The sequence below is a fragment of the Elaeis guineensis genome, chromosome 12, assembly GCF_000442705.2.
Source record: "Elaeis guineensis isolate ETL-2024a chromosome 12, EG11, whole genome shotgun sequence".
Classification (NCBI taxonomy): Eukaryota; Viridiplantae; Streptophyta; class Magnoliopsida; order Arecales; family Arecaceae; genus Elaeis; species Elaeis guineensis.
The window spans coordinates 4,973,973-4,998,290 of NC_026004.2; the positions used below are offsets into that span (position 1 = coordinate 4,973,973).

The 24,318-nt window shown below is 42.2% G+C and overlaps 2 protein-coding genes across 6 annotated transcripts in view; one reads left to right on the top strand and one right to left on the bottom strand.

Moving 5' to 3' along the window:
• LOC105055638 (protein HESO1) overlaps nt 1-5,177 on the bottom strand; it is a 20,491-nt gene extending 15,314 nt beyond the window's left edge. The window contains exons 1-3 of one of the 4 annotated variants that reach the window (XM_019854074.3): nt 4,937-5,171; nt 3,676-3,704; nt 2,288-2,476 (exon numbers count right to left, since the gene is read on the bottom strand). In XM_019854074.3, the coding sequence (XP_019709633.1) occupies nt 2,288-2,476; nt 3,676-3,694 (208 nt within the window). In that variant the 5' untranslated portion in view covers nt 3,695-3,704; nt 4,937-5,171. Of the gene's footprint in view, nt 1-2,244; nt 2,477-3,675; nt 3,705-4,932 lie in introns of all 4 variants that reach the window. The other 3 variants (XM_010937537.4, XM_010937538.4, XM_073246963.1) reach the window with 3 other exon arrangements.
• A 4,203-nt stretch (nt 5,178-9,380) lies between these two features.
• Nucleotides 9,381-24,182, top strand: LOC105055639 (nicotinate N-methyltransferase 1). Of its 2 annotated transcripts, none has more exons than XM_010937539.4 (3): nt 9,381-10,230; nt 12,736-12,800; nt 23,517-24,182. In XM_010937539.4, exons 1-3 carry the CDS (start codon nt 9,474-9,476, stop codon nt 23,814-23,816), a joined length of 1,122 nt encoding a protein of 373 aa, XP_010935841.2. In that variant the 5' UTR covers nt 9,381-9,473; the 3' UTR covers nt 23,817-24,182. The 2 variants fall into 2 exon arrangements, with proteins under 2 accessions (XP_010935841.2, XP_073103065.1); XM_073246964.1 differs by lacking the exon at nt 23,517-24,182 and adding an exon at nt 23,327-23,492.
• Nucleotides 24,183-24,318: the final 136 nt, after the last annotated feature.

The following is a 24,318-nucleotide window of genomic DNA, read 5'->3' on the forward strand; positions in this document are numbered from 1 at the left end:
CAAATAAAACTGTCATAACAGTCGTTTCTTATACCCAAAACTCCAATTAATGAGTGACCAAGGAGATAACACCCACTTTTTCTATCATAATGAGATGAAAGCATTGACTGGTGAAGTGTTTGAGTGTGTGTCTGTGTGTGAGAGAGAGAAAGAGGAAACATGTGTGCTAATTGGAAAAGAAGAATGTTAAGAAACATAGTGGGATGGCGACATAGGACACGCACACACACAGACAGAGAGAGAGGGAGGAGGAGGAAGAAGAAGAAGAAGGGAGAGAACAGAAGAATAAGGAGGAGAAGAAGGCGAAGAGAGAGGAAGGCAGGGAGGCAAAGAAGAGAGAGAAAGGCAGGGAGAGAGAATGGAGGATATCTCACTATTCTTTAGTCTCAATAAGGCAAATTGTGTTCTCAATAACATAATCATTGTCTACATAGGCAACCCAAAACCCTAATAGGAGTCTGCACAAAAACAAAACACTAGAGTCTGAGTAAAATTCTAGAATCCAAGCAAAATAAAATTTCCTAATTTCCAAACCAAATAAAAAATTCCCTACTTTCTATATTTGCATCCAATACAAGTGCACCTAGGGAGAGCCAAAGGAGGATATCTTAATATTCTATGATCTCAATAATGCAAAATATATTTTCAATGACACAATCATGGGTTTATATAGATAATCCAAAACCCTAATAAAATAAGATACTAGAATCCAAATGAATTTCTAGAATATAAAACAAAATTCCCTAATTTCAAAATAAAATAAAATTTCCTACTTTCTATATTTGCGCCTAACATAAGTGAGCCTAAGTTCCTTAGTCCTGCATCAATAGGTGTGTGCATCATCTACAAAACAACCTTTTGCAGTGCTGTGTGGACCCCACTGCACAGGTTGATCATTTCGCAAGCATAAAAAAAGGCCATATTGCACAAATATAGACAATCCAGACTGCAGTCTCTCTATTATGTAGCTTCAATATTTGGTGAGGTTCGGAAATAGGATTCTCTGTCACACTATCAGTGTGGTGAGAAGCCAGGCTTATAGAGGTTGATCTCATGCAGTATTGAAAAAATGTGAGGTTTTTTAGATATTTATGTTTTATATGACTGAGATTATCTTTTATAACAAAGTTTGCTTGAAAAAATTTAATGACTTCATAAAAATAAAACTTGACATTTAAAGCTCTCATTTCTTTTTTAAATTTAATGTGGACATATTCACCCTATTATAAAAGATGTATCTTCCTATTTGCAGCTTCTGATATTATCATGTTTGAGACAGAGAACCTTTGCACTGTTGTCATACGACACTATGCCTTGTTGACCATATCATACCTGGTAAGCCTATTAAAAGCAAGGATTGAGGAGTCGAGCATTACTAGCCAGTACCCATTGGCAAAGTGTTGTACCAACCAGAAGCCAGCACTAGGCACACTTTGGCACAGTTTCCTAAGCAAACTGCATCATATTGCCTCATATCACCAGCTACAACTCTCAAGAGGTGCCAGCCCATGCCCCATGTTGATCATGTACAGAAGTACCATACCAACCAATGACTGGTACAGTTCTACAGGCATCCACCACAATTTCTAAATATTTGATCAAAAGGTAACAGCCTCACATTCTTAAATATTTAAATATTTGATTAAAAGGTAACAGCCTCATCTTAAACCTGAGCAAGTACGGCACTACCCATCAAATGACAAACCATATAGCAGCAAGAGGTTTTCTTCTTAAAAGGGAGAAAAGAAAAACAGAAGGCATCCATCCAAACCAAAAAATAAAGAGCATAGCTTTTAAAGGGGGAGTGGGCTGGGGAGGGGGGGAAGCCTGGATGGTGATTTGCACATGAACAACTAGAAGCCATGGGACTTCAAAATAATTAAAAGGTTGACTACAAAAGATTAAAGAACTAAACAATACTTTAGGATATTTTCAGGATATCATACACTTTCACTAACCTGAAGCAACAACAACAAAAAGATTAGAACTTTCACAGAGACACAGTTCACCTTCACACTTAATTAACTCATCAGAATATAATTTTGGAGCAGCATATCTAAAGTTAAAACAATTCCTGCAGTGGTAGGAATTATATGTTCAGGTGGTAATTGTTATTGACGAGAAATGTTTAAGCCAATCAACACCTACATAGACGGGAAGAAAACAAACCAACAGGTTTTTATCTCCAATCAACAGCATAATAAACTTTAATATCATACAATCCAGAACAAAAGAAAAATATACCTCCAATTAACAGCATATTCAAGATTTCAAACAACAATATTACCAAAGATATCCATAACCATTGAATTGAAGGTTTGAACTAAGTGTCTCCGTTGCTCATAGTCAATTGGCCTTGGACGCAGAATGCCATAAACATCAAGAAGCAATGCCTCGAGAGTTGGAACCAATGCAGAATCAAATGAAATCCTTTTTAGCGCCTTTGACTCCAAAATTGCTGCATTCTCGCACAGCACTACAAGAAGATGCAGAAGAAGAAGTTTTAGCTACAGGATGCCATTCCATAAACATTTCAAACCAAAGTAGATAAACAAGATATGGTTAATCATCCCAGTATTTTTCAGATTCCATACACAATTCATTGAACCTTTTAAGGGAAACATCATCTTCCTATACATACATCCACCGCAAAAATTGTATGCTAATCATCTTTTTTTAAGGTAAACAGAATTTATATAGACATTTCAATTAAAGAATGCCAGGGTCTTGTCTTCAGCCACTCCTTTCCTACCTAATAATCAAAAATCTGAGCATGTGTAGCAACAGGAATGGGAATGGTGAATGAAACAGGCTGACACCACATACCGGCAATCCCTGACAGCCTGGCCCTATGATTTGGACCCAGAAGGTATTAAGTGAAACAGAGTATTAGCACCAAATTAACCTCATAGTTCAATACCATACATGATATCTAGAGTTATGCATGAAACCTTGGAAATGTAGCATTGCTAAAATGATAGAGTAGTTCATAATATATCGCTCTTCTCTTGAAAAACTAAAACTCGATAGCATCTTGTGTTAGCAATGTCTCATAATCAGAGCATTGATCTGATATTAAAACATGAGTTTGTAAAAAATATCTTAAAGAAACAGAGAGATTATGTTATAAGCATACGTTAAACTTGATAATTATTTACCTGAAGCATACAATTCATCTCAGCCAACCATGTTTTTCATATATGTCTTGCAATGCACTTTTAAAATGCAAAATTACAAAAGAATGTTTTCTATTTTAGACCACCAGCTTAGCACAACCTACTGACTCTAACTAAATACTCAGACTCCAGCACCAAGCTGAACTTTGAGTCCTTCCATGCTTTCTTATGACAAAAATACATATTAACATTGGCAACTGGGCCCTGTTAAAGCTAAATAAGAAGGAAAAATGTCACATGAGTTTCCACATGAAGCCATGTGAGTTTCTTTCCTTTAATACATACTATTATTTTCAATAAACAGACCCTTCATATTCAATTACTGGGACAAAAAAAGGAAGATGATATAGGCTTAAAAATTACAATGTGACATTAGAACAATAAATGCTAAGACTATAAACTTGCGGAAATATTGTAACATCACTCATCAGTGTCAATCAAGTGATGCTTCCAAAATCAACCAACAATGCAAAGCAAATGTATGTTTGGAATAGTCTACCTGCATGGCCTAATGTCATGGTGCAGAACCTGCAAAAAAGATGGAAGCAAGCTTATTAGCGAGCATATTGCCAGGCAGGTTTATAAATTAACAAACAATCAGTTTAACATTGGCATAAACAAGTTATAGATCATTCTCAAATAGAAACTCATTGCAGCCAAAAAAAGAAAAAAAAATGATTTTCATATGGATTATATAGAATACAGATGTCTTCACACAAAAAACATCACTATAGAGTCCTACACTATTCACGGTATAAACACTTCAGGAAGTTTCACTTCCCGCTATAAGCTGAAATCACAACTAAGAAAATATTGAATGCTGAGCAGCTGTTAAATGTTAATATGAAAATGTAAATAGTATGCATAGCACACCCTGTCTTGCCAACTTTTAATTGGTTCGGCTCAATTAGTGCCTTAAAGTTTTTCTCAAACAATAAATAAACAAACAAACAATGCCTTAAAGTCAACAAATATTAGACCAGAAACTTGAACTACCAAGTAAATATACACAGTCGATGTTCTTTATGTGTCCTCATAAGATGTTGGAAAGTTATTAAAATGCAGAGAAACCATGTTTCACACTTTTTAACATTTCAAACATGTTTTTCTCTTATCAAACAAAACCTATGGTAATCCAGAGATTGATCAAGATGACAAAAAAAAAAAGCTCTATATGGAAGAAAAAAAAAAAAGACAACATCTTATCTTGAACCAATCAAATTACTTTTGCATGTCTACCATGGGGAACCAAGAGTACAACCACAACAAAGAAACCTAATAAATTCTTGACCGAGAGAAATTCCTGATAGGACATGCCAAACAATAATATTTGATCCACCAAAAAAAAATGAAGGCATCAAAAAGTAGCTCTTGATCGACTCAAGAAGGAAATGAATATTCAAGAATCTCAATCAGGGACAATATCGCAAAGCACTACATAAACAAACGAGTCAAAGACTACAAACAAAATATGCGCCATTGTGAATGGAGAAACAAAGATTCAAATCACGCAATAAAAAGAAAAATAGCCCAGAACCGAAAGAGTAATTCAACCACAACATGCATTCAGGACAAGAAAATGCAATAAATGGGAAACACGGACCAAACCAACCAAGAACAAGATTTCGCGATACAAGTCCAAGAAACGACCCTATAAAGGTAAAAGAAATTTTTTAAAAAAAAATCGAAAACAGTAGATAGAAGTCAAGGAAGAGGAAGAAATGGATGAATTGGGATTCAAGGAAAAGAACTCCACCTGCCTCGCGAGCGCTCGACAAGATTAGAATTGGAATCGGTTTGCGGAAGAAGCCAGCGTAAGAGTAGCGGCGACGAGGGGGAGGCGGCTGGTGGCGCTAGGGTTCCGGTGAGGAGGATCGACAGCAGGGGGAACGAGAGCTCCTTGTTCTCGTCGAGGTAGTTTACATACACCTTGGAATATGACGGCGAAAGAGGAAGGACCGGAAGCGGATGCAATCATAGATTCTTGGTAGGATGTTCCACGGGTGCAGCGAGATTAACGTGCGTCCAGGTCGGCAATTGAATACCGTCAGCGGCGTCGCGTCCGGTTCGTGGTGTCCGGGGTCCGGAACAAAGGTAACGGTGGGCGCGGGTTTAGGTTCGCCGCGGGCCCTGCGTATACCATTCCAGTTGGGCGTTGGATTAGCGTTTCCCTATGTGGGGATTGAGATTTGCTTCGCATCCATCATTTCTATCAGTGACCCTTTGAGATTTATACTGACGGATAGAGAAAAGAGGCTGCGCACTTTGAGAGCTGTGCAATACGCAGCCAGATGGTTTATGTCACGAAAAAAATCAACCATTCTTTAGAGCAAAAGATCAATCATTCCGAAGAAACAAGCAAACTCTCGAATGCACATCCATTCTTCAAATCCATCCACATCCAGATGTATAGTGGACTCTCCAAACATTGATATCCTAATTACTGTGAATAGGGATCATCAAAAATTGCACACACACCACCAATGGCTCTCCGAATTGCTGAGTCACCACCATTGGATTCCATCCCCTACCATCCAAATGAAGAAGATCACATACTCTTATCGAATAATCTATCTCAGTGCTAATAAAGATTGGCCATTAGCTCAATAACAAGCATATGAGTCCATCAGAAAGTTCACCGACCAATTGTCCTCTGTCATGAGCCATATCATCTGAAGAGTCACATCAGGGGCACGTATGCAAACCTCTGTAAGAAAGAGCAACTCCTCCTTATCTGAACCATACTGTTCACAGGCACATATCGTACTTAGCCTTCATCACCGTGCTCTACAGATTATCATAGTCAAGAAGAAATCTAGCCACATAACAAATAATCAGGACCTCTCGTGTGTGACCAAGGACTAAATACCAAGATTACGATCCCGTAACAACTGGCATACAACATCCCAGGCCAGCAAATACATACCTCCTCCTCCAAGATATGAGCCCCATAGGAAGCTCCTAGAATGCTACTTAAGCTTTACTACCAGTGTTTTGGACAGGATCATGTTCAAAAGAAGATAAATAGGAATAGAACTAAAAATTGACTTCACTAAGATGACCTTATCCATCATAGAAAGGGCTCTAATCTTCCGGTCCTCCAGTCGCCCTAGATCGATCACTCCACATCCATACACTCTATCCTCCTCGTCAGTCTACGGCCTGATATAGGGACAAAATTAAGGAGAGAGTACGAGAGTCCAAAGGATAGAGGAAGCTTACAATTTTTGCAATCCCACCATTTTTGGAACACCACATATCACCCGTTAGTATGCGAAAGTTAAAAAACACAAATATTTTTTCGCGATTTTTTCTTTCCTCGCTATTCTCGTTGTCCATATCTTTTTATGGCTGGTATCACATGGATAAAGTGATCAGCCTATTGCGGCCAATCTCTGAGTGCGCTTGAGTCTGACGATGAGTGATCTGTAAAATAATTCCACACTGACTGAAGTTGTGTCGGATGAGGATCCTTCGATACCTAAGTCAGCGGAGAGTGGTAAGCAAGATAGTTGAAAGTAGATTTCGATAGAATATTAGCCCAGACGTATCTTACCTCTGCTATTCCCTTACCTCCCATTTATATAGGCAACCTAGGTATAACTATCTATGACGGTTAGGCATATGGGTCCCGCTTATCTCGATATTACGTGATCGTAGAGTGGATAGTTAATACCCATCAATAATTATGGTAAGTAGCCTTTACATACTCTTTACACTGACGATTTCTGATATACCAACTGTATGTCGGTGATGTGGGCATACCGACTGTATGTCGGTGTTTATAATATGTCGACTGGCCATCGGTTTATGACTCTGATATACCGACCGGCCATCGATTATATTGAACAAGTCGTTATGGTTGACTTGGAATTACCAGAAGTCGATTGAAAATTATCGATTGTCTATCGGTGTACCGACTGATAATCGGATGTCCGTATCCATGGTGTCGATAAAAAATCGGACAATGGGCTTTGTAGATATTGTAGTTGAAACAGAACTCGTTCGGTGGTCTAGTTTTGACGGTTCATCACCAGATAGAGATACATAATTGGAAGGTTGATTGTGAATCGGGAGAGCAGGTCCGATTGTCCCAACACAGCCACTCATGTAGGAACATGACTTGACTGCTAAATAACATCCTTGAATTGATGCATTTTTTGGGTTATTCCATGCAGTCGGTACTAATTAGGGGTGTAATTCGATGTGGTTCAGTTTATACTGCACCGAATTATACCGAACCAAAAAAAATTGAATAAGAAAAAAAAGACACCGAACTAAATATGAAATTAACAAAAATCGAACTGCACCGAACCAACTTATTCGATTTGATTCGGTGTGGTTTATTCGATGCCATCGGCACTCATCGAATCCTAGGTTGATGCTCGCCGTATGGGCCGACCATGCGCTCTCCCACAGCATCCCGCACCCCACCATCTGCTGGCAATTCCCCAGCTCACACAACCCCACAATCGACAGCACTACTGCCGTCAGTCGAAGTATCTCCCTATTGTCAGTGAACAACTGCCCCCACCACTCTCGCATCCCCGTAGCGAATCCCATCACCACGAACCCCATCATGGCCAAGAGCGCCATCGAGACGATGGTGAAAGTGCGGGTGCAAGCCGAGCTATTGGCACCCAACTCATTGCCAATCTGGGTGGAGACACCGAAATTGAGGGAGGAGGGGAAGATGTAGATGAGGGTGGTGGTTTGCATCAGGATGCAGCTGAGTGTGGCAAGGCGGGCCAGGAGAGGGCACTCATGCTTGGGGCGCCGCCACATGGGTTCTGGGTCGCCACGGAGGTAGAGGATGAGAAAGAGGAGGGCAATGTTGGAGGTAGCAGAGGCCACCACGAGCTGGGCATGCCGAAGCGAAGGTGCAAGATGAGGAGGAGGAAGGTGGCGAGTGTGAGAGAGAGGGTGATGCCCTGCGACCGTAGGTAGATGATTGGAGAAATTGGGGAAACATGTAAAGGAAGGAAACCGATAAGTGGAAGACGAAGGAAAGGAAAGCTGGGGATGGTTTTTCGGTGCGGTTCGATTTTTTCAGTTTGATTTTTTCAGTTTTTCACTGATTTCAAATCGATTCAAACCGAAAATCAAAATTTTTTAAATTTTAAAACCGCATCGCACCAAATATCAAAAAAAATCGCACCGATTTATCTTATTTGATTCGATTCAATAATCAAACAATTGGATCAAACTTACATCCCTAGTACTGATAACATGGAATGATGACGAGTACATGCTGATGCTAAAGAACTGCCAGGACGCCTAGCCAGAAGTGGGGAAGGTCTGCCGGAGGAGACTGACAACAGCCAGAGAACTCGGGCCCTGCTAGAGACTGACATCTTTGTCATATTAATTTACTGAGTTCGGGGGAGAGGACGCACCGAGGAAGAGTTCCGGCGGCTAGGCCTCTCGGTCGGATTCTCTGACTTGAGAGCATTCTATTTGGACCATTTCTACACTGTCCTTGAATTCCAGAAGTAATGCTTGATAGAAGAAAGAAGCTGTCTATGAGAGAACTTACATATGTTGGAATCTTATATATGTTCCAGTAGGTCGCATGCTTTTCCATCTTCTACTCCGCCTCTTGTTATCTTTCTTTCTGTTTGCAGAGACTTGTGTTTGTACCTTATGTTTCAGAGAGAATAGTAGTTCTAAATTCTTCAAAGGTAAAAAAAACACACCACTCAAGATAAATCAATAACCGGGCCACCATATAGGTCTCATCTGTAGGCAACTTTCATTGGCCGAGGAGAATAAGTGACTGTCGTAGATGATGAACCTGTTTGGGATGTCCTGGTAATTATATTCAACACCTTCATCACATGAAATTTTCCCTCTTCCTCCCGGAGGCAAGTTTATGGAAGAAGTTAGATTTGTTATCACCTTCTAATAAAGAATTAGTTGGAACCTCTGTTTCTAGTATAATTCTTCCTTGGAATAAATGTATGTGTGTGTCTGTGTGCGCGTGCGTGTGTCATAAGATAAATTACAAAAATCTCCCCATCATGTTTATTACACCCATATCAAAAAATTTGTAAAATCTATATTTATTTTTAATTAAATTAACAGTGTTTGTAGAACCATTTATGTCATATGAAAAGTCAAAATTATTTTTGAATGGAAAGGAGAATAGGCTTGAACATATTCGACCCGGCCTGGACCCGTCTTTTTTAAATGGCCGCATCCCACACCGTAGATCCCGAATCCATTGTGGGCGACGACTCTAATCGCGATTGGGGAAAGAGGCGGCGTCTTCTCTACGGAACGAGGACGCGGGCTTCGATGGCGGCGGCGGGAGGTGGCGGAGAAGACCCGGTGGAGGTCCAGAAGAAGGCCAATCTGGCGATGATGGAGCTCTCGAACATGATCGCCGTCCCCATGTCCCTCCACGCCGTCGTCCGCCTCAACGTCCCCGCCGCCATCTGGCAGTCCGGCACCAACTCCCCCCTCTCCGCCGCCGAGATCCTCCCCCTCCTCCGCCCCCCACCGCCCCCCTCCACCGACCCCGGCAACCTCCAGCGCCTCCTTCGCCTCCTCGCCAGCCACGGCGTCTTCACCGAGCACCTCTCCCCCTCAGGCGTCCGCCGATTCTCCCTCACCCCCGTCGGCCAGACCCTCGTCTCCGCCGCGTCCTCCAACGGCGGCGGCGAAGATGGACCATCCTATGCAGCGTACGTCCTGCAGCACCATCAGGATGCGTTGGTTCGGGCGTGGCCGCGGCTCCACGAGGCGGTGCTGGACCCGGCTGGGCCGGAGCCATTTGCGCGGGCCAACGGCGGGACGCCGGCGTACGCCTACTACGGTGGCGACGGAGAGGCGAACGAGCTCATGCAGCGGGCCATGTGGGGAGTCTCCAAGCCCTTCATGGACGCGTTCCTCAACGGCCACGCCGCCGCCTTCGCTGGAGTCCGCACCGTCGTCGACGTCGGCGGAAGCTCTGGCGACTGCCTCCGGGCCATCATGCAGCGCGTCCCGACCGTACAACGCGGCGTCAACTTCGACCTACCGGAGGTGGTCGCCAAGGCGCCCAAGTACCCCGGTGAGTAGCAAACCCATCGGCGTATTTTAGTGACACTACCATCTATTGCTAACGTGTACATTTGAATGCGAGTGATAAGCGTATACACGTCCACTTTGCGTTTCGTGTGGGCGCGGAACGCCGAGGATAGAAACTGATGAGAGGCATGGCACGAATCATACATATCTCAGTGTATGGTAAGTAGCCTCGGTAGTTAAGACGAGAGCGCCTCCGGCGACGACTGCATGGAAGATACGGCGTGGATGCGGTTCGCACACTTGTAACGAATTCTATGGTTGGGCTCTGAATTCTGGCACGGAAATTAGGCCGATCATTAAAGACATCCGATAAAGATAGTACGCGTGCTACCGACCCTCTACCTTTAAAAAAAAAAAAAGCATCACGTGGCCAACAACTATCAGTATAATTGATCGGCGCCTAGTTGCACTCTAGCAGATCCATTATTTATTTACTTAGTTATTTTTGAGGATAGGGTGGATTAATCTTATCCCGTTATTCTTTTGATTATAGTGCAAGAAAAAGTACCATCCAAAGTCCATACTAAGGCTTGCTGTATGAAAGGTGCGATGCCAACTCTGGGCAACTCAATAGTTTTACTCCAGTTGTAGAAGCATAATTTGTAACAGAGGTAGTATTAGGTGAATGATTTATACCATCTTCTAGTTAAGATAGGTAGCTGTGATTCCATGTTTTTGCTTTTTCTTAATTATACAGATTTACAAATAACAAATAAAGATTAACAAGATTTGCAAGTCCAGTTTTGGACATGGAGTGTCAGATTAACAGGAAATAGGTGAGCCGCCATATAGGAAGAAGCTAGAGCATAGCTTTTTGCGAAAATTTAAATTTGCTGGCCCATTTGGGATATGATTTTTTTTTTTTTTTTCCTTGCATTGGCTTGACGGGGCTATTTACATAGATGGTGCAGTCCTCAGCCCGCACGCACCGAAGATCCAGTTCCGGGCCCCTCCCTTGCGACGCGCGAAAAATCAGTCTCCTGATGCACCCCAATGACGGTTTATGGAGTCAATATGGCACGTTTTTTTTTCATGACTGGAATTGGAGTCAGCGTGGTGATATCCTTCATGTTTGTTTCCTGACATGAATCAATGGAGTGCTAAGAGTAAGCCACTGGGTTTGAGGGGTTTGGGGCATTTCCATTCACGAGGGTAGATCTCCTGTGGCGCATGTGCGGCACTACTAGGTGCGGTGCATCCATGGATGCTGTCCATCATAGGATGGATGGCCACACATGAGCGGGAAACATGTGATGCACATTGTGCGCAACCGTCCATGCTATGATGGATGGCATCCACAGGTGCACTGCACACTGCAGTACACATGTAGCATCGCAGAAAATCCATGCTTTTTCATTCTCTCCTGAAATCTGAAATCAAAATGAGAATGAGATTCCTCCCAACCAAACAGTTAGAATGAGAATCACTCATTCTCATATATGACCCTATTTCCATTCCAAAGTTCAACTCCCTCTAACTAAATATGTTCACTATGTTATCCATTATTTTCTTGTGAGGATGGTTTGTGCCTCTTTCTCATCCCCAATGCTTTATCATCACCCAATTAAAATATCTGTCAGCATTTTTTATTGGCTCTAGGCTTTATAGTTCAGAGATGAAGGGGATTGGGGTGAAAGTGCAAAGATTAGTGATGTCAGAGACAAGGGAGAACAAAGAAGGGCTAGAGTTTTACATTTTTGCTTCTTTTTAAATTTAATTTTATAGATGGGCTACTAATGGAGTTGTAGGACACTTTAAGATCTGGGACTAAGTTTTCATGGACGGTGTGCACCCTAGAAGAATAGCAAAATTCTTATTGGCTAGACACTTCTGATATTGAAATTATCGAAGAAAAAGGCTTAGCTAGTGGGAGTAAAACTCATTCTCCTTGCTTTAAATTTAATTAAGCTGGATTAAATGCCTTGTAGAATCCATCAAATGATGACTTGTTGTTTGGAGCTTCATAACTTCCATTTTCTCCTCTTTTTTTTTTTGAACAAATTATAAAAAAACCTCATGAGGTTTATGTTTATTATACTTAAACCCAAGAATTTGTAAAATATGTGCTTGCACCTAGTTAAACTAATGACATTAGCGAACCCTTTATCTCATATGAAAAGTCAAAATTGCCCTTGAGTAAGAAGAAGGATATATATGTTTCCATCCTTGGATGATTGTTATGTCACTTGAGGTTATTTTTGGTTTTTTTTTTTTTTTTTGATATGTCATTTGTATGCCATTTAAGATTGACAGTTTAACTAATATTCTATTAAGTTATGCATTAAAGTGTTAGATACAAATAAATCTCGGGAGGATAAGCATAAGTTTTTCAAATTATTGGGTGTTAATATAATTTATTCCTAATCTTAGAAGAAATTTTGTAATTTACTCTCTCTCTCTCTCTCTCTCTCTCTCTCTCTCTCTCTTTTTCCTTAACAAGCATGGCTTGCTCCATGCTGATTGCAACAAGGTGCTTGTGGTGGTGCAGGTATGACTCATGTTGGTGGTGACATGTTCAAAGCCATTCCAGCAGGTGATGCTATTTTCATGAAGGTACTTATTCTTGTTTGTTATATAATTGCAGAATAAAAGCTTAGCTGCTGAATTATTTACTTACCTTTTGGAACTAAATTTGGATGCCCAACCAGCTAATTAATTTGATATTGCCAAATGATTGAGATACACGGTTGCAAAAAAATAAGGAGGGAAAGTAAAAATCCACCAAAGGATAGAGAAAGCTTATAAATTTTGCAATTCGAATGTGTTTGGAGCACCACTAATCACCCCTTAGAATCCGAAAGTGAAAAAACACACTAGATTGGTGAAGCGATATGACTAAATTCCTTGCAATTCTTTTTGTTGGGACAACCGGTCCTGCTTCCCCCGATTTATGGTCGACCTCCTGACTATGTGATGCTGTCTGGTGATGAACCATCAAAACCAGACCGTCAAATGAGTTTTGTTTCAACTACAATATCTACAAGGCTCATCGTCCGACTTTCTATCAGCATCATGGATACGGGCATCCAACTATCGGTTGGTACACCGATAGACAGTTGGTAGTTCCCAATCGACTTTTCTGGCGATTTTAAGTCAACCATAATGACTCGATCGACATAACCGATGGTCAATCGGAATATCAATCATAAATCGATGGTCAGTCAGCATATTACAAACACAGACATACAGTCGATATGCCCACATCACTGATACATAGTCGATATATCAAAAATCATCAGTGCAAAGAGCACGTAACGGCTACTTACCACGATTATTGGTGGGCATGAACTGTCCACCCCATAATCACATAATGTCGGGATAAGTGAGATCCCACGTGCCTAACCGTCATAGATAATTACACCCAGATTGCCTATGTAAAGGAAAGATAAGGGAACGATGAGGATAAGACATTTCTGGGTTAATATTCTGTCGAAATCTATTTTCAACTATTCTATTCATCACTTTTCGCTGACTTAAGCATCGGAGGATCCCCATCGGATACAACTCCGATCAGTGTGGATTTGTTTTGCAGGTTGCTTGTCGTCGGACTCAAGCGCACTCAAGGATTGACAATAATAGATGGGCGTGCCAAAAAGAGGTGGCGAGAACGAATCCAGTCATGGCAAAGACAAGAGCCCAAAACAACTCCATCGACTCCGTCAGGCAATCTTCTCGTTGAGAAGATCTCCTATCTCCACCTCCAATGGCAGAGTCTAGTTCTTCGCATCCAGTTGTTACAACAGACATACAACAACTCGCTACTTTAATACAGAAGATGAAAATACTGATGGAGGCAGTACACCGCCTCCAGCAGCAGCAAACACAGCAACAGCAACTGGTGGTGGAAGAGCCAGCACCGCGTATAGTGCCGTCCAGGCACAGTCATCGCACCCCTCGACGATCTCCTTCTCCATCTCCGAAATGACGACTAGCTCGACATTTCCATTATGTCGAGCTACCATCTTCCTGGCACTCCCATCATACCACTCGACGACAGCGATGGTCCCCTTCCCCCTCTTGCCACCATAGTGACAAGAAGGGAAAGAGCCTACGCACGCCCTCAACTTCCTCATCTAGTTCTTCGAGAGATTCTACCCCTGCATTCTCCCAACAATGATGGCTTGATGTCTATGAACGTAAATTTAGAAAAATCGACTGTCGATTCGTCCAACTTCAGATGGATGGCCTAGTGTCCTTCAACGACTTTGGCATCCACACTGCTACATCCTTCTCCCAACGCAACTTAGATGAATCGATTTCGACTCGATTTAAGATGCCATAGATTGAGCCTTATGCTGGCTCCACCGATCCTGTCGATCATTTAGAGAGCTATAAGGCTCTCATGATGATTTAGGGGACAACTAACACCCTCTTATGCCTTGGCTTTCCGGCTACAATTTGGAAAACTGCTCGAGCCTGATATTCTGGGTTTCAATCGAAAAGCATCCATTCCTTTGAGTAGTTGGAGCAATTGTTCGTAACCCACTTCAGCACCAGCAGGAAGATGCCGCGAACGTCCGACAGTCTCTTTTCCATCAAACAGAATGAAGGAGAGACTCTGAGAAGCTTCGTGGCGCGTTTCAACACCGCCACACTTGAGGTCCGAGATCTCAATGAAGATATGGCCATCTCGGTCATGAAGAGGGGTTTGAGAGGATCTAGGTCTACATATTCTCTGGATAAGATCCTCCTTCGGATATATGCTGAACTTCTTGAGTGCGCATATAAATATATACGCACGGACGAAGGTGCTACTGATCGATGCTAATCAGAAGAAAAAGGTCAGAAGAAAAAAAAAAAAAAAGTGGAGCCTAATCGAATCAAGTCGGACATCACATGGCAAAGGAGCTTCACCCCACCTATGGAGTCCGAAGTCAAATAATTACGGCAATAGGTATAACTCCTACACTCCTCTCTCTGCTCATGTACAGATTTTAATGAAGATTGAGGGAGAAGAGTACCTCCATCACTCTCCATTAATGAAAGCACCACCAAAGAGCCGCGACAAGAGAAAATACTGTGGATTCCATCGTAAGCACAGTCATAACACCGAATAGTGTATTCAACTCAGGGGTGAGATAGAAGTTCTGATTCAACGAGGCTATCTTAAAAAATTTTGATGCGATCGTCCGACTCAACCTTCTGCCAATTGACAATCTCAACTTCAATCTGAGGATATGAACAACAATCGACCAATAATGGGAGTCATCAACATGATTTTCGGACGATCGAGAGACTGGGGGGCAACTTTCAAAGAAGAGTCGTTTAAAAAGCAACGACATAATAATGTAATTTTTTTTCAGATGATAATGTTCGAGGAGTACAAACTCATGATGATGCTGTCATCATCTCGACGACGATAGCAAATTATGATATAAAAAAAAAATTATAGATAATGAAAGCTCTACAGATGTATTATTCTACTCTACTTTCTTCCAAATGCAACTACCGACTGACCGACTCAGAAGAGTCTCTACGTTTTTAGTCGACTTCACTGGAAATGCAGCCACTGTGGGGGGAGAAATTACTCTTCCTCTAACTGCAGGAATCGACCCGTGATAAAGCATCATTCTCTTAACGTTCATGGTTGTCCGAGTTTCTTTGACTTATAATGCCATACTCGGACGGTCGGGACTGAATACGTTGAGAGCGGTTGTTTCGACTTACCATCTCCTTGTCCGATTTCCAACAAAGAGTGGAGTCGGGGAGATGCGAGAGGATCAACAACTGGTCCGACGCTGCTTCACGGTTTCAGTCGAAGGCAGCAAAGTTGAAGATCCTCTGTCGGTTGACAAACTAGACCAGATGGATAATGAAGAAAGAGGAAAGCCAGTTGAACTTCTGATTTTGATCCTATTGAGAGAGGATGACCCAATTAAAACTATTCAAATCGAGTTATAGCTATCTGAGTCGGAGCGAAAGCAAATGTTAGAACTATGGAGAGCCAACGTCGATGTTTTTGCTTGATCGGCAGCGGATATATCAAAAATATTTTCAAAAATAATAACTCATCGGTTGAACATTGATCCAAAAGCCAAATCGATGAGACAAAAGAAAAGATCCTTTGTGCCAGAGAGGTAGAAGGTCATTAATGAAGAAGTGGACAAGCTTCTCGCGGCGGGCTTCATCAAGGAAGCCAACTATTCAGATTGGCTAGCCAACATCGTGATGGTGAGGAAAGCCAACAGAAAGTGGAGGATTTACATCAACTATATCAATTTAAATGAAGATGTCCAAAGAACAGTTTTCCTTTATTGAAGACTGATCAGTTAGTCGATGCAACATCGGGGCACAGACTCCTGAGCTTGATGGACATATTCTTGAGATATAATCAGATCCAAATGGTGCCTGAAGATGAAGAGAATACAACTTTCACAATCGATAAGGGCATCTACTGCTACAAAGTGATGTCATTCGATTTAAAAAATACCAGAGCAATCTATCAACAGTTGGTCAATAAAGTTTTCAAGCAATAAATTAGACGGAACATGAAAGTCTACATTGATGACATGCAGGTGAAAAGCGTCGAGATCCATGATCATGTCCGGGACTTAAAGAAAGCCTTCGACACACTTCGATGACACCGGATGAAGTTGAATCTGACTAAATGTATATTCGGGATGACTGCCAAAAAATTCTTCGGATTTCTCATGTCGCAATAAAGAATCTAGGCCAATTCGAAGAAAATAAAGACCATTATCGACATGAAGCATCCCAGCTTCAAGAAGGAGATACAACAACTAAACGAAAGGATTGCTGCACTTAGTCGATTCATTTCGAAGTCAGCAGAAAGGTGTCTATCTTTCTTCAAGATCTTGCAACAAACGACGGACTTCTCATGGTCGGATGAATGCCAACAATTCTTTGAAGATTTGAAAAAGTATTTGATGGCTCCCCCACTAACAAAATGAAAGGAGGGAGAAACGCTGTATCTTTACTTAGCAATTTTTTCGGAAGCAGTTAGTTTGGTTCTTATTCGGGAGGATGAAAATCAAATTCAACGGTCAATCTACTACGCCAGCAAGGTACTCCACAACGTCGAGACAAGATATTCGAAGGTGGAGAAGATGATCTACGCTCTGATTATATTGGCTCAACAATTTTGATCATACCTTCAAGTACACTTAATAATCATCTTGACGGACCAGTCTTTGAAGGCGATCTTACATCGATCAGATACTTTTGATCGGATGGCAAAATAGACGATCAAACTCAGTGAATTTGACATATAGTGTTGCCCATGACCATCAATGAAGGCTCAAATCTTGATCGATTTTATCGTCGAGTGTACTATACGCGACAACAAATCTGATCATAAATTCGATGATAAGTTGGAGCAGCTTGAGAATCCAGAGGTCGAACCTGAATCAGTATGGGCGCTACACATTGATGGAGCGTCCAACGCCCAAGAGAGTGGGATCGACCTCATCCTCACTGACTCCGAAGGGACTGTGATTGAATACGTCCTTCAGTTCAATTTCAAAGCATCCAATAATCAAGTCGAGTATGAAGCCTTACTAGCCGGCTTGAAGATTGTGAGAGAGCTTGATGTAGACAACTTAAAATTCTTCACTGACTTACAACTGATCATCGAACAGGTCAAGAAAAAATTTGAAGTCCAAGATCCGATCATGACGAACTACCTTAAGAAGGTGAGGAATCTCATTCAAATCTTCAAATATTTTGAGATCTCTCACATTCTAAAAAGTGAAAATATACGTGTCGATGCACTATCTCGACTGGCGACTACTTCCAATCTACTCGACGGAACGTTCGTCGAATATCTCAAACAATCGAGTATCGACAAGATCGATGAAGTGCATCAAATAAAAGATGAATCAAGCTAGATGGATCCAATCATTCAATACTTAACCGACGGTACCCTTTCGAGAGATTCATTGAAAGCCAAATGACTAAGTTGGACGGCTTCTCAATATGTATTGATGAACGAGTAAGTATACAAAAAGTCGTTCTCTCTTCCACTGCTCAAGTGCCTGAGATCTATCGAAGTCGACTATGCTCTCTGAGAAATCCACGAAGGGATTTACGAAAATTACTTGAGGGGCAAATTACTGGCCTATAAAATTCTACAATAGAGGTACTACTGGCCCATCATGAGGAAAGATGCAGCTGAGCTTGTTCAGAGATGCAAAGCATGTCAAAGATATATCAATATACAGCATCAACCGACAAGTCAATTGACATCAATCATTGCACCATTGCCATTCGCACAATAGGGAATTGACATACTCGATCCCTTTCCTCTGGCGATCGGTTAAAGAAAATTTTTAGTCATAGTGGAGGACTATTTCACCAAGTAGGTGGAAGCTGAACTCTTAGCGCAAATCACCAAAGAAAATATAGAAGACTTCATTCAAAAATCTATCATATGTAGATTCGGATTGTCACATACTATCATCACCAACAATGATCGACAATTCGGTAATCAGAAATTCAAAGAGTTTCTCTGTGAAACTTCATATTACGCACAAACTCACCTCTATCGTCCATCCATAATCCAACGGTGAAGCAAAGGTGACAAATCGATCAATCCTACATAGTCTCAAGACTCGACTGAATGAAGTCAAAGACTTTTGGGTAGAAGAGCTATACCTTGTCTTATGGACCTATCGGACAACTCCCATTGCAATAGGAGAGTCACTATTCAACCTTACATATGGAACAGAAGCAGTGATCCTATTGAAGATCGGACTGCCATCAATGAGGATCGAGCAGTATGCAGAGCCAAGCAAGTCCGACTGTCGAAGAGCCGACTTGGACTTACTCTCGAAGGTTTGGCAGCAAGCTCAAATAAGAATGGCTGCATACGGACCAAAAGTGGTCCGATATTACAACACAAGGGTCAAATCGAAGGTTTTTCATTCTGGAGACTTGGTCCCGAGAAAAGTAGAAGTTTCAAAATTCTTGGATCAAGAAAAACTATCTCCAAACTGGGAAGGATCTTATAGGATGACCGAAATACTTCGTCCAGACGCATACCGACTAAAGACCCTCGATGGAATGACTGTCCTTTAAACATAGAATGCAGATAACCTTCGAATGTACTATCAATGAATTTGTCCACATGTACAACATATTTGAAATGATATGATCGATTTTCAACAAATTTTCAACTGGATATATGATATCTGACTAATGACTAATCAACCAATATACATACCGACTCAATTCCGGTCGGATGACTATATACGCCGACTCCGATCGGTTGACTTTACATATCGACATCAGGTGGACAACTATATATGCTGACTCAACTACAGTTGAGCAGAATAATAAGTCGATTCGACTTCGGTCGAGCAAAAAATATACCGACTTGACTCTGATTGGTCGAAGGATATTCGGCTAGCTCCCGTATGTCAAATACTTAAAAAATTTCATTCCTAAAGTTTAATTGGCTAATATCCGACTAACAGGCAAATCCTACTACTTTAACTATTGATTATTAGTTGGCATATCAATTGATAATCGGCTGCTTATTGATATTTGTCTACGTTGGTAACGATTATCTACGACAAATGACACATTCAAGAAGTTCAATACTTGAAAAAATTTATTTTCATTCGTTTATCAACAGAGGGTTACAAAATCAGACTAAGATCCGGTTACAAAAAGAAAAGTTGGATTACGGTCCGATAGCAAAAATAAAGACCTATGACATCTACGCCGATTGCTGCTTGATCTCCTTAGCTGCTGCACTGGTCACCGCTGCAGCTCCAATCTCCTGGCCTTCGACAGTAATCGGCTCTACTTCGATCGATGCAGGTACGGCTTCTTCAGTCGAAGCAGTCGCTTCGTCGCTCGGCTCCACTGTCCCGCCAGGATAGTGATGCTGCTCAGATCCAGGTTCGGGTAAAAATTCCTGACAGGATCTTTGTCATCTTCATACCCAACCTAGTAAGCCGTATTGCCACCCTCGAGGATTTCATTTTTGAAGTTTTCAGACTTCTTGTAATCCTTGACAGCCTGCTCCTTCGCCCGACTGAGAGCCTCCTGAGCCGACTTCGCCTCCTCCTTAGCAGAGGCCAACTCTAAATCGACCAGTGCCAATCGAGCTTCGGTAGCCCGATGCATCTTCCATTCTTCCTCCAATTCTTGGATACAACCATCACGTTCCCTCCAGAGCCGACTGATCATGTGCTTCTTCCTCTTAATTCGCTCCTTTTGGGACTCGACCGACTATTGAGCCGTTTCTAACTCAGCTTTAGTCGACTCCAACTCAGTTTTCATGTGGGAGATCTCCTTCTGATATTTCTCCCATTCAGTTGCCGCTTGAAGACGTTCGATCCCAATTAGCTTTGTCGGCGTTTGCGCCTGCAATCCTATCGGCCCATGATCGACAGAGGTCTGCGATCGTCCTATATCCTCTTTCTAGTGCCGATATGTCATGCACTAGCTGAAAAGAAGAATAGAAGAGTTAAAAAAAAAAGAGAGCAAGTATAAGAAAGGCAGGTGGACGGAGTACCAACTTATGCTGAGGATCGTCGGGTAATATGACGAGAACATGTCAAACATGGTCCGACTCTTCTTATTCTCTCTATCAATCAGAAGAAGTGCAGCCTCCAAAAGCCACTTAGCCAACTTTGGGTTTGCCAAAGCCAACTCATCAGTGGGAATCCGAATGTCGAAGAGCTCCGTAAAGTTCATTGGAGCCCCATCGTTAGTTGAAACTTCTAGTGCCTTCTCGCGTTCCTGTGCGGATGATTGATATTCGAGAATCGCCATCCATTCAAATGTAGGTGGCACCCGAGATATGGTCGGCTCTATGTTGACCGGCTCTGGTTCGAGCATGGGTGGCACCCGAGATACCATCAGCCCCCTGCTGTCCAACTCTGGATCGGCAACCATGACAACAACTTCATCACTTGGTTGCCTAATCGGCGAGTGAACTTCGACTAGTGGTAAAGCTGTTAGAGCGAACAATGCAACAATCGCTTCGGCGACGGCTTCAAGGATGACCACCGACGATGTGTCGGGCTGAACCTTCTTCAACGCATGAGAGGGATCCGCACTGGCAGCGAGCCTCTTCTTGGCGGCGAATCGTCGGACCTCATCTGCCGAAGGTCACGTCGAAGGTCGCATAGTTGCAAGTAGAAAATAACGACTTAGTTACAAATTTGAAATTAGATTAAAAAAAATGAAAATGAAAAATTGACTATGCTATACCTACGGTAAGTGCCGAACTAAGTCCAGCATCATGAAGAGCCTGCTTCATCAACAGCTCTCGTTGTTGAGAGACTTTTATGTCCTTCAGTCGGAGGAAGTCTTCTCAATCGGTGGCTTCGACTTGACTGTTCTCATTTGGGCTCGTCCTCGGATTCCTCCAGGTGGAAGGAAAGCCCCAAGGCAAAAAAGAAGAAATAAAGAAGAATTGGATCTTCCAATTATGGATGGAAGAAGGAAGGTTGGTAATGAAGGACAAATCCTTTCTCAGGCTGAAGAACCACCAGCCCTCAGCCTTAGCATGGGGGCGAAGGACGAAGAAGGGTCGGAAAAGAAAAATCCGAGGAATGGTCGGAAGCATATGGCACAATAGGGCAAAACTAATAAGAAGCCGAATGGAATTCGGCACAAGTTGGGTTGGACAGAGTCGGTAATTGTCTAAAACATTCCGAACAAAGTCTGGAATCAGGAAAGGAAGGCCAGCCCTATGGTTCTCTATATGTAAAGCAACTTGATCCGGAGGAGGGAAAATCACCCGATCATTCGGACTGGGAGCATGCAGCCGAAACTGTATTGGAGGCGGATGACTGTGGATTCGGTGATAGAGGAAGCCTTTACTGCCGAACCCAGAAGGGAATCGCTAACCGAACCAGCCGGTCGACTATCCCGAGAGGGCTCAAGACTAGATCTATCCTCATCTATCCTAACCTTATTCTTACCCTTCCTACTACTACTTGCCATTGATAATGGCAGAAAAGAAGAGGTGGAGGAAAAGTGGAAAGAAGGAGGAAGGCATAATCTGAAAACTAAAGGAGCTGGAGATCATGAAAACATGGGGAAGAAGACAATTCTTCCCTGATGCTCTCAACACCTGCTGGAAACCTCCAATGGAACATTCAATAGTCGAAACCAACGGAAGGCACTCTCAAATTCTCAGTCGTAGTAGAGAACTCGATAAGAGGAGGAAGACAACCCTTATATATAACCCGTCAACAGCTGAGATATGCTCATTGAAATCGAGATTGTCTCAGATGATGATTGCGCAATCATCGAAACAACAAAACAGCTGGAGATCTTTCAATTTTCGAGGGGATCATTAATGCCTGTAGCTGAAACGACCATACAATCGGGATCCGAAATGACATGTGGTGACTCCCTTCGTCCAACGTGTCAAGTCACATGTCAAGCCACGTGTCAAGCCACCTTGGACTTGGGAGTGGGGGACAACTGTTGGAACAACCGGACCTGCTCCCCCCGATTCACAGTCGGTCTCCCGACTATGTGTCAATATCTAGTGATGAACCGTCAAAATCAGACCGTCGAACGAGTTCTGTTTCAACACAATATTTACAAGGCTCATCATCCCACTTTCTATCGGCGCCATGAACACAAGCATCCAACTATCAGTCAGTACACCAACAAACAGTTGGTAGTTTCCAATCGACTTTCCTGACGATTCTAAGTCAACCATAACAACTCAATCAACATAACTGATGACCAATCGAAATATCAAAATCATAAACCGATGGTCAGTCGGCACATTACAAGCACCGACATACAGTCGGTGCATCCACATCACCGGCACAGTCGGTATATCAGAAACCACCAGCACAAATAGCGCGTAACGGCTACTTATGATGATTATTGATGGGCTGTCCACCTCATGATCATATATAATGCCGGAATAAGCAGGACCCCACGTGCCTGACCGTCACGGACAATTACACCCAGATTGCCTATATAAAGAGAAGCTAAGAGAACAGCGGGGATAAGACACTTTTGGGCTAATATATTGTTGACATCTACTTTCAACTATCTTGTTCATCACTCTCTGCTGACTTAAACATCAGAGGGTCTCCGTCGGACATAACTCCGGTCAGTGTGGATTTGTTTTGCAGGTTGCTCATCGCCAGACTCAGGCACACTCGGGGATTGGCCGCAACACTTTCTTTCCTCTTTATATTCATTATTTATATTTTTTTATGGCTGGTATCACCCGGGCAAAGTGATCAGCCGTTCACGTAGCAACATAACTTACTGCTAAATTAGATGCTTGAATTCATGCTTGTTTTCGGTTATTCCATGCAGTGGGTACTGATGACATGGACTGATGAGGAGTGCATGCTGATACTGAAGAACTGCTACAAAGCCCTGCCAGAAAAGGGGAAGGTGATTGCTTGCGAGCCAGTGCTCCCAGAAGAGACTGACAACAGCCAGAGAACTCGAGCCCTGCTGGAGAATGACATCTTTGTCATGACCATTTACCGAGTTCAGGGGAGAGGACGCACCGAGGAAGAGTTCCGGCAGATAGGGCTCTCGGTCGGATTCTCCAACTTCAAAGCATTCTATTCGGACCATTTCTACACAATCCTTGAATTCCAGAAGTAATGCTTGATAGAAGGAAGAAGCTGTCTATGAGAGAACTTAGATATGTTGGAATCTTATGCTTCAGTAATTCGCATGCTTTTGTCTATCTTGTACTCTACCTCTCGTTATCTTTCTGTTTGTAGAGACTTCTATCTCGTATTTGTAGAGACTTGTGTCTTGTGTTTCCGAGAGAATGGCTGTCCTAATTTGTTCGAAGGCAAAAAGGACACGCCATTCAAGATAGATCAATAACCGGGTCACCATATAAGTCTCAATTGATGTTAATCTGTCGGCAGCTTTCATTGGAGGTGAATAAGTGACTCTAGTAAATGATGAACCTGTTTGGGATATCCTCCTGGTAATTATATTCAACACCTTCATCGATCAGAGATGGAATTTTTTCTCTTCCTTGTAGAGGCAAATTTGTGGAAGAAGTCATTACCTTCTAATAACCAATTTAGTTTGGACCTCTGTTTCTGGTATAATTCTTCCTTGGAATATATATCATTAAGCTAGTCTTTGA